A 17385-nucleotide genomic window follows, 5' to 3' on the forward strand; every position below is an offset into this window, starting at 1 on the left:
TCCGGGATGTAACAAGAGCGTGGACCACCGTGGCCAGATCAGACTTCCCAAGGTACGGGCGCAACTGGTGCACAAGTTTTAATTGCGCAAAAGCTCTCCCGGCCACCGCCGAGACCTGGGGTTCCAGGCTCAGCGGCGAGTCCAGGATCACTCCCAAGCTGCGAACCTGCGTCTTCAGGGGGAGTGTAACCCCATCCAGCACAGGCCGTAACCCTATGCCCTGTTCGGCCTTCCGACTGACCAGTAGGACCTCTGTCTTGTCTGGATTCAATTTCAATTTGTTAGCTCTCATCCAGTCCGACACAGCAGCTAGACACCGATTCAAGGTCTGGACAGCCTCCTTGGTGACAGGCGGAAAGGAGTGACAGATCTGGACATCATCTGCATAGAGATAACACCGCAGTCCGAAACTCCGAATGATCTCCCCCAGCGGCTTCATGTAGATGTTAAACAACATTGGGGACAGAATAGATCCCTGAGGGACTCCACACGACAATGGTTGTGGAGCCGAACAGGTGTCACCCAGTAATACCTTCTGGGACCGTCCCTCAAGAAATGCCCGGAGCCACTGCAAAGCAGTACCCCCAAGTCCCATTTCTGTGAGTCGTCCCAGAAGGATACCATGATCAACGGTATCGAAGGCCGCTGAGAGGTCCAGGAGAACTAACAGGGACACACTCCCCCTGTCCAGTTCCCTGCGCAGATCATCTACCAAGGCGACCAAGGCTGTTTCCGTCCCATGTCCCGGTCTAAAGCCAGACTGTGCCGGATCAAGATAATCAGTGTCTACCAGAAATCCCTGGAGTTGAGCTGCCACCACACGTTCCAGGACTTTGCCCAAATAGGGGAGATTGGAAACTGGCCGATAGTTGTCTAATTGAGTGGGGTCCAGTGATGGTTTTTTCAACAGCGGTTTGATAATAGCCTGTTTTAGGCTCGCTGGAATCTTGCCCTCCTGTAAGGAGGCATTAACCACCACCTTCACCCACTCCGCCAAACCCCCTCTGGCTTCTTTTATAAGCCAGGATGGACAGGGGTCTAGGATGCATGTGGTAGGCCGCACCTCTCCAAGGATCCTGTCCACATCCTCAAGCTGAACTAATTGAAAAGAATCCAACAAAACTTGACAAGCAGATGCTCTCGTTACATTCTCAGAGACTGCAGGTAAAGTGGTGTTAAAACCCGACCGAATCCGCCCAATTTTATCTGCGAAAAATCGAGCAAACGCTTCACAGCGAGCTCCAGAGCTGTCAGGGATCTCGCTTTTCGGCGGATTTAACAGATCTGTTAAATCCGGATTTAACAGATCCGCCGAATAGGGCTCCACAGCCACATACGGACCCACAAGGAAATCCATAATGGAAGACCATCTTACTCGTCCAACGAGGGATCGCCTAAGTAAAGTAAGTAAGTAATAGGAGACTGTGTGCTTTGTAATATAAAGCAAAATATTGCCACGTACTTGGGTTTAGCATCTAATTTGAGTAATTTTATTGATTCTGCTGTAACAAAAATGTATAGAGCTTATAGAGAGCATCATCTTTCAGTCTGCTTTCTTCTTTGTGGGAATCCAAATCAAAGACATGGAGACCATTTGTTGTTGTGTTCAGAACACTGAGTGTTGCTGAGGACTGCGGTAGAAAGCAACAGCAACAGACCCTGCCACAAGAATTTGATTTTACAATGAATCAGGTCATTACTTTGGCTGATTGACTGGTTAGAATTTTAAAGATGACATGAGATTCTGCAGCTCTTTTAGCTGGCAAGATTAGCACTTTTACAGAATCAGCAGATCCATTTAGACAGTGTTTGATTAATTTAATGAGTACCAAACAAGTTCAGCCAGAGCAAGTTTACAATGCCAATGAGACAAAGTTTTTTTGGAAGTCAGGCCAAACCCCCCCAAAAAAACAACAACACTGGCTTAAGCTACTGAGAAAATTGCCCCTGGATTAGAAGGAGAAAAGTCTGGCATGCACAGTTGGGTTTCAGATTTTTAAATTACAACCTGGCAAAACTTTGAAAGTGAGTTACATTGCACACAAAAAGTAGGTAACCTGTCTCTTCAACTGTTGAACATGAATTATTTTCGGCATATTAAAAAGATGAGTCTGTGGTGATGTCCTTTCATAAATGAAAATGAATAGGCCTGAGAAAGGGCTTTGTTATTAGGCCAGCATTGCTGTTTGACAACATTATGGCTCATTTCCAAAGGGAGAAACACCCTTCCAAATAGCTGGTTTATATGAATGCTGGTTCTTGCCAGATAAGACCACTGTAAAAAAAAATGTGGACAGTAGTAGAAGGGAGATTAAAATGTCTTGGCTTTTTGCATCAGAGCAAAAAGACCATGAATCTGTCAGCGCCATGATGCAGAACAGTTCTCGGAAGGATAAATAAAGATTCCATAGTAATGCTTTAAATTGTCTTATAATGAGGCAAACCATTGATCCATGTAATTCAAGACTGTCTGTTCTGACTCTCTTCATGATCTCAGGCAGAGCTTGAAAGGTCACTTTTTTGGACTTCACTAGCTATGCTGGCTAGGGAATTCTTGGAATTGCAGCATTAAAATTTATTTTGAAAGTTCTGGCAGCTCTTCCAAGCCCTGTGGGATTCTTTGACCTAGATGTCCCAGGGACCAAGCCTGATCCTTAAACCTGTTACATGAAATCCATGGGTCCTGCCACAGAACTCTGGAACACTAATTAAGTGATTACAGAACTACTTTGAAATGCATGTGTGCGATAACAGAGTATCACTTATGAGCTAGTGTATTGTATTACAGCTATAAAAGGGCAATAATTGTGATGTTCTGTTCTAAACAGTCTTCCTCCTTGACTCTGTCTATGTAACAGAGCGATAACAGCAGACTTCCCTGTTAACAGAAGTGAAATTGTTTACTGAACTTGCATGTGGCCCAGGACACCCTAAAAGGTCCGTCCCCATGCCAATTTCATTTTCTCTCCTTAACTGTTATCCAAGCACACGCTCGATGCTGGAACTCCCTGCCCAGGGAAGCCAGAATGGCTCCCTCCCTGCTATCTTTCCGGCAGAAGGCTGTTTTTATAATTCAGGCAGGTTTTTAAAGAAATAAGTTTTAAAGATTTAGGACCCTTCTACATTGCCATATAAAATCCAGATTATCTGCTTTGAATTGGATAATATGATCATATAATCCCAGTTCATAAATCCTGTGTTTCTGTCATAACAGTCTTAGAATCTCAGTTAAATGGCAAGAAACTGATTTGACATTTTAAGATGAAATTCCAATTCAAATACCACACGCAAAAATGTTGACTTGCCAGTGTAAAGGAGTATTCCAGTAGCTCTGTAGATCATGTATTAGTCTTGGTTATAACTTAATGATTAAATTAGTTTAGAATGAAATACCGGTATTTAAACATCTAATATGGAGGGTACTTATAGCATATTCTTATTAATATTCTTATAGCACTTTCAGGTGCAAGGCTCACAGTGTTTCTTGGAACTATTCATTTTGTAATTAATACAGAATTGCAACCATAACACATGGGGGAAATTGGAATTATTAGTACTATGCATGCATGCATGTATTTGGTGTCTGTTTAGAAACATAAATTTCAGAAAGCATACTTCCTGTCATTCCATATCTGTCTATATGTACCACTAAATCCAGGGCTTGTACAGAGTAGTAATACTCCTCAGAGGCAGCTACATTTTCTGTATATTATTCCACAGCAGCAATGAAGCGGTGTCTAGATATGTCAAAATTGATTTTGTCTCTCTGGACCATGATCTTACCTTTCCTGTTCCTGTGGCTACTGCCGATGGGCACAGAGCTGCGAGAGAGTTCCTGTCTGTCCCCAGGCACCTTTGCTAAATGCAAGAAAAAGGAGATGACTGTACAAGGCAATGTGGACTGTGGTTCAGTCTGGAGTGGAGCCAGCCATGCCGTCTGGTCTACACTCTACCTGAAGTGTGGGCTGCTCCAGAGCATTCCCCAACTTTGCTTAGCATGGGGTTGAATCAGTTTATCCCATGCTAAAGACCGAAAATCCCTAGACATTATCTAGACATCCTGGTTCACCTTCTAGTCCACTTCAGGGTAAAGGGCTGGTGTAGCCCCAAGTCTTATTCTTCTTTCTAATAGTCCATTTTGGTAGAAAATGATGACATCAAAACTGGACCACTGGAAGAAATAGAATGGAGGTATCCGCATGCTAGGGAAAGCTTAAGGTTTTCTGAAAAAATGACATTATTTAAAGAGAAACAAACAAGCAAAACAGTCAATGAGAGTTGAGCATGCTCAGTCCCTACAGTGACATTTACTGAATTTTGTTAGTATTCTCATTCGACAATCCATGATATTAAGTTGCAAAAGTTATTGTATTGCACTGTAGGCCTGGAACACCTTTGCAGCCAACACCACACAATGTTTAGATAATCTAGTAAGTAAAAGTTTATTAGTGAATAAGTATAAAAGGAAAAAGGCAAGTAAAAAAGAAGTAGTAGAAGTACTGAAAGTACAACAAGATCAAGAGTTCATTCGTTTGTGAGCCAACGCATCAAAAGCAATCCACAGAGTCTTGAGTTAACACAAAGCAAAAGAATCCTTAAGCGGGGTATTGTTCAAAAGTTATGTCCATAAACAGAAAAACAGGAACACAAAAAAGGCAAAACCTCCAAAAAATGAAGTCATAAACAGGAATCCAACCAAGAATCTTAAAATACAGGAACCAGGAACTTAGGACTAGAAACCAGGAGCTGTTTCCCCTTTTTACAATGTTTTTCCCACTAAAGGCCTGAGAGCCCAGAAACCACTTAAAAGTCTTCAATCCCCCCATGACATCATTTCGCACACACCTACTTTTTTCACCTTATCTCTAAGCCTCTGAGAAAAACAAGTTTGTCTTTGTTTTGCATTCTGCCTCCTAATTTCAAGGTGACTCAATCTGGAAAAACCTTTGTCTCCCACATTCTCCTCCAAAGGTAACTCTGGCCTTTCTCATGGAAACTGATATCACTTTGTTCTGTTGCCTGAGAGCAGCTTGGAGATTCCAAAATATCTATCTTCAGGCCCCTACTATCTTCCATAGACTCCTCAGAAATTACAGGTTGCAACCCATCATCCCCTTCCTCATCCTCAGAGCACCCAGAAAGCTCATCCGATTCTTCCCAGGCTACAATAGTTTCTTCTTTGGAGCTGCTGATCTTCCTCCCCACTCCAAAAAACCCTTCCACCCATTATAGTTCTGTTTCGAATACTTGCCTGAAAGTTATAGTTCAACTCAGTTTACAGATATTGCTTCCCTCTTAGCTTTTTTCTTTGGAATTGGCATTCTCAGCTGGCTTAGATTTTAAGAAAAAATGAGGAATAGTCTTGATTTATTATTACCCACTGAATTAATTGCTATTACAATAAAACACAGCTTTACAACTTTGTTTTATAAAATCAGAGTTGGGATGAAACAGCTATCTTGTGCAACCTTTCTCCCAAGATGCTGTGTTCTATTTATCTGGTCACAATTCTCCCCAGTTTTGCAGATTTCAATGAAAAGGGACCTGCCAGTCCCTTGATGCATTCTGAGATAGTAGCCATTATTTTGGACTCCCAACCATTTTCCTCCACTGATTTCATTGCCCACCTGATTGGAAGCATCCTGTAGCACGTGCCAAAAATGTCAGCCAGACAATGCAATGCAGGAGGGGAGATAAGCCTTGGGATTAATGATAGGATTATTAAAGGCAAAAATATCTAATTGTTTTGATCATCTAAAGTCTAAAAATATGTGTAACATGCACTCTGGAGATAGGAAAAGAGGGAGAATATAAACCCTTTTTAGTGGTTCTCCTGCCACATTTCCCTCGTTAGAACCATATGGGGTAGAGAGAAGTAACATGCCCATAGCACCCCGTTTCTACATTTTGTCCAGTTACTCAGTTCTTTGTATTACATGTTTGGAGTGTCAGCAGTAGGGAGTGTTCTGTGGAAAATTCAGAGCTCTGTGCTTTCAGGGTTCTGAGTTGTGAGTGGACCCTACATGAGTAGTTCACACTTCCTACTGCTGATGTTTGCCCTCCAGGACATAGGGTGAATGCACGTATTTCCATTCTGTTCCTTGTGTGAAGCACAAATGATTGAAAAGGGCTATTCATGCATACATGTCTGACAAAGAGCTATGGAGAGGGATTTTGAAGGAATGGTAGCTCCTTTATATTCTTCTTGCTCAAGAGATGTTTCAGAGGATTAATATTATTGCAATTATATGCTATGGGTTTTCTCCTCCCCTAGGCATGCAATATGTTCCCAATTATTTCACTGTAGTCCAGCTTCTTAACGCGTAGCAGATGCCCTGGCAGATGTTTTGCCTGTCTTAAGTGTGTTTTAGATGTGGAATCTACTCACTGATTAATTTTCCAGAGAAATGTATGTGTCAAGGATTCTTCTAAGAAATCATCTTTGCCATTATAGAGCCATGCAGAAACCACTACAGAAGCTTTTCTTTGCTTTTATAGAAAGTATCTTATATTTGCTGTAAAAATTAGTTTTCAATTGTTTGTAGTGATTTCAAACCTGTATGTTTCAGCACATCATAATATTTCTGCCATGAAACTGCATGCCACTGAGCCATATATCACTCCCTGGGTCTGGCAGACAGTCACTGAAGCCCCTTCGTAACTATTTGTGCCTGAAGGGTGGGTTGGGGGAGGGGATCACAGAAGAATCTGGCTATGACTCCATAACCAGATGCAAAGCAATTACAAATTGTCTTTTGAGGACTGCCAAGTCCTGCAGAGGTATCAGCAGCTAATGTAATCACTTCCCACCTGGCTACAGAGACATAGCCAGATGCACACCTCCAAGTATAAATTGCCATACAAAATGGCTCAGTGGCAATTTGGGGGCTGTGGTCACTGTAGAAAAAGATTACGAATATGACAGCTATATATATAAAAAGACATACACATGTATGAATTTAATTTCTTCCTGTAGATGCCTCTGAATGCCTGCTGACGTTTTATCAATTGGGTAGGAAATGTTTGAGCAGATTATGTCACAGAAAATAAGTGAAGTTATTTCAGAAGGTAGTGTTTTTATAAGCATCCAGTAGCTTATACTTTTAATTTGATTCATAAAGTTGCGATATCCATTAGTGCTGAAATGATACCCTTGATATGTATAATTAATTTCTATGGACTCACATGCTTTCCTGGACATTTTTATATCCAAGGTCTACAGTTTCACCTTTCTGTCCCTGTTCTCTATATCTGAGCTTCTAGCACAGTGGTTTTCAACCTGTGAATCCCCAGGTGTTTTGGCCTACAATTCCCAGAAATCCCAGCCATTTTACCAACTGTTAGAATTTCTGGGAGTTGAAAGCCAAAACATCTGGGCACCCACAGGTTGAGAACCAGTCTTCTAGCAGAACCTGGGTTTGGACTTATCTCTCTGTTCTTTTTTATGAGTCCCTGTTTCTATTAAAAGCCTGATTTCCAACTCTGGTTTTGTTCTTGAATTGCTTGCTCTTGGGATTCTTTAGCATGATTTTTGTGAATTGAATTTAAGGGTTTTTAAAAAGATATTTTATGTTTTATCCTGACCTAAAGTTCTTGTTTTGTTTTGCCACTTCTCTTGAATCTGACTACATAAGTCATCCCCTGGCCCTCATAAGCCCTGAAAGTAGGCGGATTTGGAATTCTAACTGAGAAAACCAACTTGGGGACTAGCCTTTGTAAATAAAGAATGGGAAGTATTTCACCAATCCCCATAATCCCTCTACAGTAACAGTCTTTCTATTTAAAATGTGTTGAAAAATATTTGAAAGATAAAAGATTGAAGATGTGTTTTTCAAATGTCCAGAATACTAATGTTAGGTTTTAACACAACGGGCGGCAGCCAGGTTACTAACTGGTGCTCCTTACAGGGAGCGGTCAACCCTCCTGTTTAAGGAGCTCCACTGGCTGCCGTCCATTTTCCGGTCCCAATTCAAGGTGCAGGTTCTTACCTACAAAGCCCTGAATGGTTTGGGACCCGCCTACCTGTGTGACCACATTTCTGTATACGAACCCACACAATCTCTTCGATCATCTGGAGAGGCCTTGCTTACGCTCCCACCTCTTTCGCAGGCACGATTGGTGGGGATGATTGGAGGGCCTTCTCGGTGGTGGCCCCCCGACTCTGGAACTCACTTCCCAGACATGCCCCAACTCTGGCAGTCTTTAGGAGGTGCTTAAAAACGTGGTTGTTCCAGAGAGCCTTCCCAGAATAAGGAAAACTCTCAGCGTTATGTCCTCAAAATGCACTTTACTACTGCTTTAGGATTGACTGCGTTCCCTCATTCTCACTGAAAATCCTATCCCAATTATATCCTACCTTGTTCATATCAGCATTATTTTTTAATTTTAATCTATCACATTTGGCCCGGCCATTGGTTTTAAATGCTTATATGTTACTGTTGATTGCTTATTGTCTATTTTGTTTATGTGATTTATGATTTATATTGTATTAATTGTTTATTGATGTTTTATTTTATTGATGTTTGTTATTGATGTATTGCGGGCTTGGCCTCATGTAAGCTGCACCGAGTCCCTTGGGGAGATGGTGGCGGGGTACAAATAAAGTGTTATTATTATTTATTATTATTATGTTAGAATGAAAATGAAATATGCCTAGATTGATGCTGTTGTCATGTCAATTTGCAGCTGAAACTGATTTTCTGATACAGTCCTTGGTCGTTTCCTGCTCACTAGAAGCAGGGAAAGTATTTTGTTTACCACAAGAAGGACATGAAATTTACATGCTACTCTAAACATGCTGAATGTGAGCTTTGCAGTGTCATGCATAATTTGTTCTCTGATAATGAACAGAGTTTATGTGGGCAAAAGGGGGAAAACCTCCCCACTAAATAGGCTTTGAGGGTAATTATGTATTACTGCTAGTTTGTAAACTTTAGGGCCAAAAAGGCATACAATCTTCAAATAGAATTCTTGAATACTTGCTTCTCTCTCTTTTTAAAGAGAGAATAGTATGTCTGATATATCCCAGCTATTACATCAAATAACATTTTTTTCCTGTTATCCTTACCATATCCTAAATAGTCAACATGGGAGTGGAAGACAGAATGTTTTAAATAAAGCTTGTATTATGGTTGCAATATCTTGAGTCTCCTGTGGTTTAGTTACTACCATAGTTTGTAGTTCAACGATATTTCCCTAGAAATAAAGACCATTTACATTTATATATAGGAGTCCAGCTATATTGCAGCCATTTTTAATGATATTTTCAACACCTAAGTGGAAAACCTGGGCTATCTCTATAACCTGCGCTGAGAATATATATTTGGCAGTTTCTAGATTTCCTTTATGGAAATATAGCACACAAACTACTCTTGAGCCAGACCTGATATTCAGATTTTGTTAGCCACCTTAGCTTTTAGTGAGGCTTGTAAATAACCACCTCCTTGACTGGTGCTGTCTCATACAAATTTGCTTAATGTTAAAATCTATGTTCATTTTTGTTCTCTCACTCTCTCTGACTTATGTATGCTAAATTGTATCAGACATATGTATCCTGCTATTTCATAATTGAGACTCCTTCCACAAAAACAAGCAGCAATACATCACAAAAAATAGTTTCAATTAGTTGTGTAAATAATTTTCAAAAAAGAGACTGTCTGACTCGGCAGTAATAATGCTGCAAGGCCCTCTCAGTTATCTTTAGCCTTTTGCAAGATGTAGGTTTAATAATCTAGCTGAAATACTGAAATTTTATTCAACTAAACTGCTTCGGTCAGCAAGATGTTTCCATAAGTTGAGTCGTTTCCAGAAATGAAGTTGTTCCACGCCACATTTCACATCATGTGTTTTCATGGAGCAAATCCAGGTCCGCAGACCATAAATAGTGGTCAGAAATGTCAGCTGGGTGATTTGGAAACTAATTGATGAACAGTGCAATTGCTGCTGAATCCATTCAGTATGTCCTACTGCCACTAACCACTAAGGGGCAACATCCTGCACTACTGTAGCTTCTTCCAAGCCTTCATTGATGTACTTAACAATAATCAGTCCTAGAGATTTTAAAAGCACGAGTCAATGTGATAAGTTATCTCTTATTCAAGAAAGAAGAACCCATTCAGTTATAAAAGGCTCTCTTGGCTAACAGCAACACTTGTCTGAGGGCACACTAGGATCAACCCTAAAATCCTAACATAAAAAATAGCAAAATATTCGCAACCTGGAATGCATGTTCTACTTATTCATTGCAGGAGCAGGTTATATGACTGCCTTGTAGTTCTAATTATTCCTCTCCATGACTGCAAAGAAATTATGGCTCAAGCACAGTGACGATACTGACCTTGCTCTAAGGGCGTATCTACATTGTAGAATTAATGAAGTTTGACACCACTTTAACTGACATGACTCATTGTCATGGAAACGTGGGAGTTGTAGTTTAGTGAGACACCAACAAAGAAGACTACGGATCTTGTAAAACCTTTACTCTCGATTCCATAACATTGAGTCATGACAATTAAAGTGCTGTCAAAAAGCATTAATTCTACAGTATACATGCACCCTAGCTGTCATTCTAAGGATAATGGAATAACCTTCAGGCACCAACATGAACAAAGAGATTCCTGTAATGTTTTACTATCACTATTGCTTTTTGTTCTAAAGGTAGAATTGTCATGAGGTCATAATGTACAATGAGCATATGTCTTTCATCAGCTGATTATTCAGGAAGATAGGACTGATTCATGCAGCCAGTTTCAACGTGAAAAGCCACAGGAAGATAGCTTATCAACTTCAATAAAAAAAAAATAGTACTGGGGAAATGTCCCAATTCACAATATATTGGAAGATTTTCATGCCATGAAAAAGGGGAATGTTATTTTGTGATATTTCTTCCTCATATGAATTTGCAAAAGTTCTCTAGAATCATTGCAGTTCTTTGTCACTTTAATATAGTGATAGCGTCGTTAATTATATATGCATATTATTTTCTTATAGGGCCCCATTGGTTTACCTGGAGAAACCGGACCATCTGGCAGCCCCGGTGAGAAGGTATATAATAAGGTGGTAGTCACTTGATAAAGCATCAATTTCTCTGTCACAAGTAATATTTCAGATGTCGTAAACATTCAGATCTGCATGCAGGATAACCAACCTTTTTTTCATTTCTCGTCAAAGTAAACAAGATGATGGAGACTGCAATATGAAAACAATGATCTAGAACAGGATTTTGGAGCTCTTTATGTTTTTGTCAAAATCTGTTGGAAGGTACTACTATATAAACTAAGTTCTCAGGAGTTTAAACCACCCTCTCCGCCCCATTTTTCTGAATGAAAAACAACTATTCCTCTGAAGCCAGTTTGAAGCACAAGCTGAGTAATAGCTTAGGGACCTGTGAATAAAAACAACAACAACAACAACAACCAAAAAGCATAATCATAAGATATTATTCAAGCAGAATTCTCTTTCAGCTTGATCAAAATGACTGGAAAAAGCAAGATTTTTATTTAACTCTGTAAATCAATTTTAGGACAAATATTTCCAAGTGTTCTTATTGTTACATTCCTTAATTTTTTTGAGGAGTGTATTTCTTATTAATGCTTTTCCCTAAGTCTCAACCAGGAAACTATTTTTTTAGCTGGATGTCAGATTTTATTATGCTAGAAACTTAAATATTTGTCAAAATGATCCAACATCCTTCTTATTTTTACGCGGAAGGGGAAACTACTTCATTTAGTTTAATGGCAGGAATTTAGAAGGAATTTAGATTTAGTACTTGAAATTTCATTTCATTTAAATGTAATATTCTCATAGCATCATTTTCAAATATTGTGCTGTTTTGCAAACAGGAACTGAAGTACTACTACAATGACTCTGTCAGCACAAAGCAAATCAATTAGATCAAGTTTACCATTATCACAACATTATCTCATTTCCCCATATGTAACAAATTTACACAAAGTGCTAAAATACTGTTTTCCTAAATATCATAAATGTATTAAATTTTGTAGTTAAAGAAAAAAAGTCATACTCTATAGTATACTGTGTATATGTAACATATAACATAATTTTGTTTTTAGCTGATTCTGCTAATTGTATTAGTGCAGTACCATCTGTTGCTCTCAGTAAAATCTGTTCTTTTAATAATTTCTTTTGAAAATACCATACATTTCATCCAAATGGGGTATCAGTGAAAAATCCCATTGTTAACCCTTGCTTGCCTCAAGAAAATATCCACTTAAAATCCAGTTTCTGCCTCCTGCAGAATTCTGGGGTTTGACGTTTAGGGAGGAGCCTTTAACAGCCTCACGAAACTACAAACCCCAGAATTCTGCAGGAGGCAGAAACTGGATTTAAAGTGGATTTTTTCTCTAGTGTGATGAAGCACAAGCTTTCAACAACTGATTGAATGGATCTGTTGAACATGTCTAAGCCTGCAGGCATAAAATTAGATTTCTATTACAAAACAGCTGCCGGGACTGTTATAAATCTTGTTTCCCTCATCACAGAGGCATAGAGATGTGATAGAACCAGCAATTACCATTTGACTCACATAACTCAGCAAAAGAATAGTGTAATGAAAAGGTGCTACAAAATTTCTCTTTGTTTCTTTGTCTTCAAGGGAGAAAGGGGTAGTCCTGGCCCAATGGGACCTCATGGAGAAAAAGGTGTTATGGTAAGTAATTACTGGGGTTTGTGATTCCCCTAAGAACACCTAGGGGTACAAAGAGCATACAACTCCCCTGTTACGTCAGGTCCATTGGCTGCCAGTCTGCTACTGAACACAATTCAAAGTGCTGGCTTTAGCCTATAAAGCCCTAAACAGTTCTGTCCCAGTTTACTTGTCCAAACGTATCTCCCTCTATAAACCATCAAGGAGGTTAAGATTGTCAGGGGAGGCCCTGTTCTCGGTCCCACCAACCTCACCAGTGCAACTGGTGAGGATAAGGGACAGGGCTTTCTCAGCGGTGGCCCCTCTGCTGTGGAACTCCCTCCCCAATGAAATCAGGTCAGCCCCCCTCCCTCCTGTCCTTTAGGAAAAAACTTGTGGGACCAAGCATTTAAGCAATAGACACAGCAACTAGAATGGGAGTAATTTTATGTGACTGGCAGTGGACTGACCTGGGATTATGATTCTAAACTGGTGAATTTTTTTAATGGATGTTTTAATAATTGATATTTAACTGCTGTTTTTAACTGTAATTGTTTATTTATAATTTATGTGTTGGCATCTAATGATTACCTGTTGTGAAGCCACCCTGAGCCCCCCTTCAGGGTGAGGACAGAGTACAAATGTGTGAAATAAATAAATAAACAAACAAACAAACACTGGCTTCTCTATTTTTGAAAATTCTGATTAATTATAGTCTGATAAGATTACAAGATTACAAGTAATTTACTGGAGAAACTAATTTTTCATTTAGATTTTACTAAGGGTCCTTTTTGGAAGAAACATTGCAAAGAAATACAAAGAATATTCACTACTGTAAGATAATTTAGTTTTTTGGATGCATAATTCAGAGGAGGGCGATAACAACTAATCTAGAAAATCCCTTGATAGACAATTCACTTGGGATAGCAATAAATCAAGCAACTTGAAGGCACAAAACATCAGCAACAACAAATATTTTCAAACCAATATATTTCTTGAATTTGAAGTGATAGAGCCATGTTTACTCAAATATAAACTCACATGTTGTTTTATTGTATTCATTTGCTTTGTGTGCAACTGGTCTGCAATCTAAGCATTCATACATTACTACTACTACTGCACTTGATGTTGATTTATATTATTGTGACTTATTTTTCAGGAGAATTTACCATGCTCACTACACCAGTTTTTATGTGTGTCAGCTGTCTTTCAAAAATAGCATTAACACCAAAAATAGAGTTAGGATCAGAACAACAAAAGAAAGCCTTTGATCGTAATCTGTTAAGAAGTAAGCTGGTGGCCATGTGCTTTGATTTCCTCAAAATAGAACTCTTGTGCATTTTCCTCCCTGATCCAGTATACAGCTTAAGGAAGTGGGAAAAATGGGAACATTTCAAGAAGAAAACCACAACAGAAATCTGTAATGGCATAGAAGTTTGAATGTTAGGCAAGAAATTTGGGATACTAGGGTTTTAATCTCTGGAAGTCCACTGGTTTACTTTGGGAAACCAAACACTCTTAGCCACAGTAGAAGACAATGGTGTCAAGAAACCCCTATTAGACAGTTGCTTTAGAGTCACTTCAAGTTGAAAACTCACATGTTACATTCAAATCCCCAATATTTTTTGCTTTGTTTCAGGGATATTCAGGAGCTCCAGGTGGCCCAGGGGGTATAGGACCACAGGGATTGCCTGTAAGTATACAACATGTTTAATTTATTGTTTGATACACCTTTGTACAAATAATGATTTATCACATATATACATGTATAAGTCAACCTTACGTATAAGTTGAAGGCAGGTTTTGGGGGGAAAAAATGCAGATTTTTATATGACCTGTGGTCTAAGTTGAAAGAGAAAAGCACCAATGCTGACTCAGTGCATCAACCATCCCTGGCCTCAGCCTCCATTTACTCACCCAGACGTTCAAAAAGACAAGGAACAGCACCATAGCAGAGAGACTAGAGGGGGGTCAGCACTTTTTTAGATCCTCCAAAGATGGACCGAACTCTTGCAACTCACCACTCATTTAAATTGAGTTTTCCTAATTTATTTGGTCTGACAAGTTCAATAATTTAGGAAGACCATAGAACTTAACTACAATCTAAAAGCAGTGTGGTACACTATAAAGACTAATGGGATGGAACTGAAAAATAAAGAGTTCAAATGCTTCCTTGACAATGAAATTCACTGGAGAGCTTTAGCAAAATCTTAGCCTCACTTAGAGACAGCTCTTATAATGGAGATGCTACAAAGAGATAAAAAATATATCAGTATAAACATAACTCTTTTGCAACCCTGAACTTTTTAGAAAGAGGAAGATGAAATCAGAATACATAAAAGTAATCTTTTGCTCTCTGAGATCAACCTTGCAGATTACAACAGTTTTTATCCTTCATATAGATCAGTCTCCTACATGCATTGTGTTTCATTTACTATACCAGGAACAACAGATCCATTGCTGTAGGGGAAAACAAATCATGTCTTGGAGTGGCACAATGGGTTAAATTCTTGTGCCAGCAGAACTGCTGACCAAAAGGTCAGCAGTTTGAATCCAGGGAGCGGGGTGAGCTTCTGTCTGTCAGCTCCAGCTTCCCATTTGGAGACATAAGAGAAGCCTCCCACATGATGGTAAAACATCTGGGCATCCCCTGGACAACGTGCATGCAGACAGCCAATTCTCTCACACCAGATTTGCAGTTTCTCAAGTTGCTACTGATACACAAAAAAATTATTGTCCCTGAATTCATCATGTGTCCCTCCTTTAGTAAAATAGTTCTGAAGATCTATATGCTTACAGTGCTACTTCAATAATAAATGTAAATTGCTCTTTAATATGTTTACATGTGAGATCCAGTATAATAATTTGAGGGTTGGACTAGGATTACCTGAGTTTGAATCCCCGTTCAACAATTGAGACCCATTGGGTGGCATTCAGCAAATGACATCATTCTAGCCTGAGAGGAAAGCAATGGTGAACTTCCATGGAATGAATATTGAAAGCATTGCAAGAAGGCAGAGGTGCTCTGAAGGGCCATAATAACATTTTAAACATTACTTTATGTTGTCAGATCCATCTACAAAAAATATGTAAGTCCAGTTAAATTCCTGTAAAATGAACAATTTGCAATGGATGTGTGTGTGTGACCATGTTCTTGATGATGAAATATAACCTTGGAAATATATTTCATGCTAAAAGGTTAGTTGTGTATATTTTCAGTTGGCGTTTTGAAGTTATTAAAGTTGAAAATCTTCAATTCTTAGGGGCCACCAGGGCCAAGAGGACCTTCTGGACCCCAGGGCTCGAAAGGTCAAAGAGTGAGTAATATCATATTATTCAACATAAGGCACATTTGTATGACCTGTCTGTAACACGATTTTTGTTCCTGGGTTATAAATACCATTTTCTAATTGGTTCTATCATAAAAACATGGAAAAGGTTTATTAAACTGCAAAAGCTTTGTTTTTGCGAGACAACCTGCAGCACATTTTGTTATTGTTTTTCAATGTATATTTCATTGAGTTCACCAATTCAACATAGTTTGTGGTAGCCACAAAAACAAGGTTTCTGGAGTATAGCAACTACTTTCAAAATAAGTAATGCACAATTCAACAAAAATAACACTTTCAAAACAGGAACAGATTTTTTTTCAAAATTTGTTACAAAGTGCAATCTTACCATGCTTCTCACCTATGCATGCAGTTTGAAGATATATTGATGGAAAGGTGGAGAGCATCGTGATATAGCTTTCCCATCCCTTGAAACCTGCAGTTGGCCCTGTGAAAGGAGAGTGTGCCAGCCGTCTTTGATATTGATATAGACATAGATAAAGGAGGTGTGCAAGCTGATTGCCTTGGACCAAGATAATTATAGTTACAGCGTGAAATCCTGCACCTATCCAGTGCACCCAGTGAATAGCTTATTAAAATGAATATATCAAATCATGTTGACATAAATTTCCTAATCTTTTTTATGGTTAATAATTTTTGGCTTAAGGGGGGAGGCCAGGGGGGTTGGCTTGGGGCGAGGAAGACTGTGGGGCGGTTTACATGGGAAGAAATCCCTGGAGGTTGGCTTGGGGAAGGGAAGGCCGGGGAAATGGCTGGTGCAGGGGGAGGGGGGGAGATCTTGACCTAAGAGAGCTTCTTTTTAAGAAGGCGAATTCTACCTTTTAAACGACTCATTGAAATAGGAATGTTTGATCTCATAAACCTCATTGACCTTGTACTTTCTATTTACTGAATGAGGCCAAAAGTTGAAGCCAGGAGTTGTAAGAATGCAGTCACTGCTGCTACCTCCACTCACCAGCTAATCAGTGATTGTATTATTGAAGGCTTTCAGGGCTGGATTCTCTGGGTTGTTGTGAGTTTTTTGGCCAGTATGGCAATGTTCCAGAAGCATTCTTTCCTGATGTTTTGCCTTCATCTATGGCAGGCATCCTCAGAGGTTGTGACCTCACAACCTATGAGAGTGCCTGCCATAGATGAAGGCGAAACATCAGGAAAGAATGCTTCTGGAACATGACCATACAGCCGAGAAAATGCACAGTAATCAGTGATTGTGAAGAAGCCCACTGGTTCAGTCTAACTGATCAGGGGGGGGGGGGGAACTCTGTCAGAATGAAAGAAAAGTCTTATCCAGGACAAAAAAAACCCCACAGTGAGATAGTTAAGTCTGACCCTTCTAAGATTGGAACCACTTTTCTCTCTTAACAAACTGAAATTAAAACCCACATGCAGCAA

The 17385-nt window shown here is 39.5% G+C and overlaps 1 protein-coding gene across 3 annotated transcripts in view; it reads left to right on the forward strand.

The window, feature by feature from the left end:
* Positions 1-17385, forward strand: part of COL24A1 (collagen type XXIV alpha 1 chain) — a 215046-nt gene that overhangs the window by 122828 nt on the left and 74833 nt on the right. For all 3 annotated transcript variants that reach the window (XM_060773864.2, XM_060773865.2, XM_060773866.2), the window contains exons 25-28: positions 10990-11043; positions 12614-12667; positions 14283-14336; positions 15907-15960. In XM_060773864.2, the coding sequence (XP_060629847.2) occupies positions 10990-11043; positions 12614-12667; positions 14283-14336; positions 15907-15960 (216 nt within the window). The remainder of the gene's footprint in view (positions 1-10989; positions 11044-12613; positions 12668-14282; positions 14337-15906; positions 15961-17385) is intronic.

The sequence above is a fragment of the Anolis sagrei genome, chromosome 4 (genome assembly GCF_037176765.1).
Source record: "Anolis sagrei isolate rAnoSag1 chromosome 4, rAnoSag1.mat, whole genome shotgun sequence".
Lineage (NCBI taxonomy): Eukaryota > Metazoa > Chordata > Lepidosauria > Squamata > Dactyloidae > Anolis > Anolis sagrei.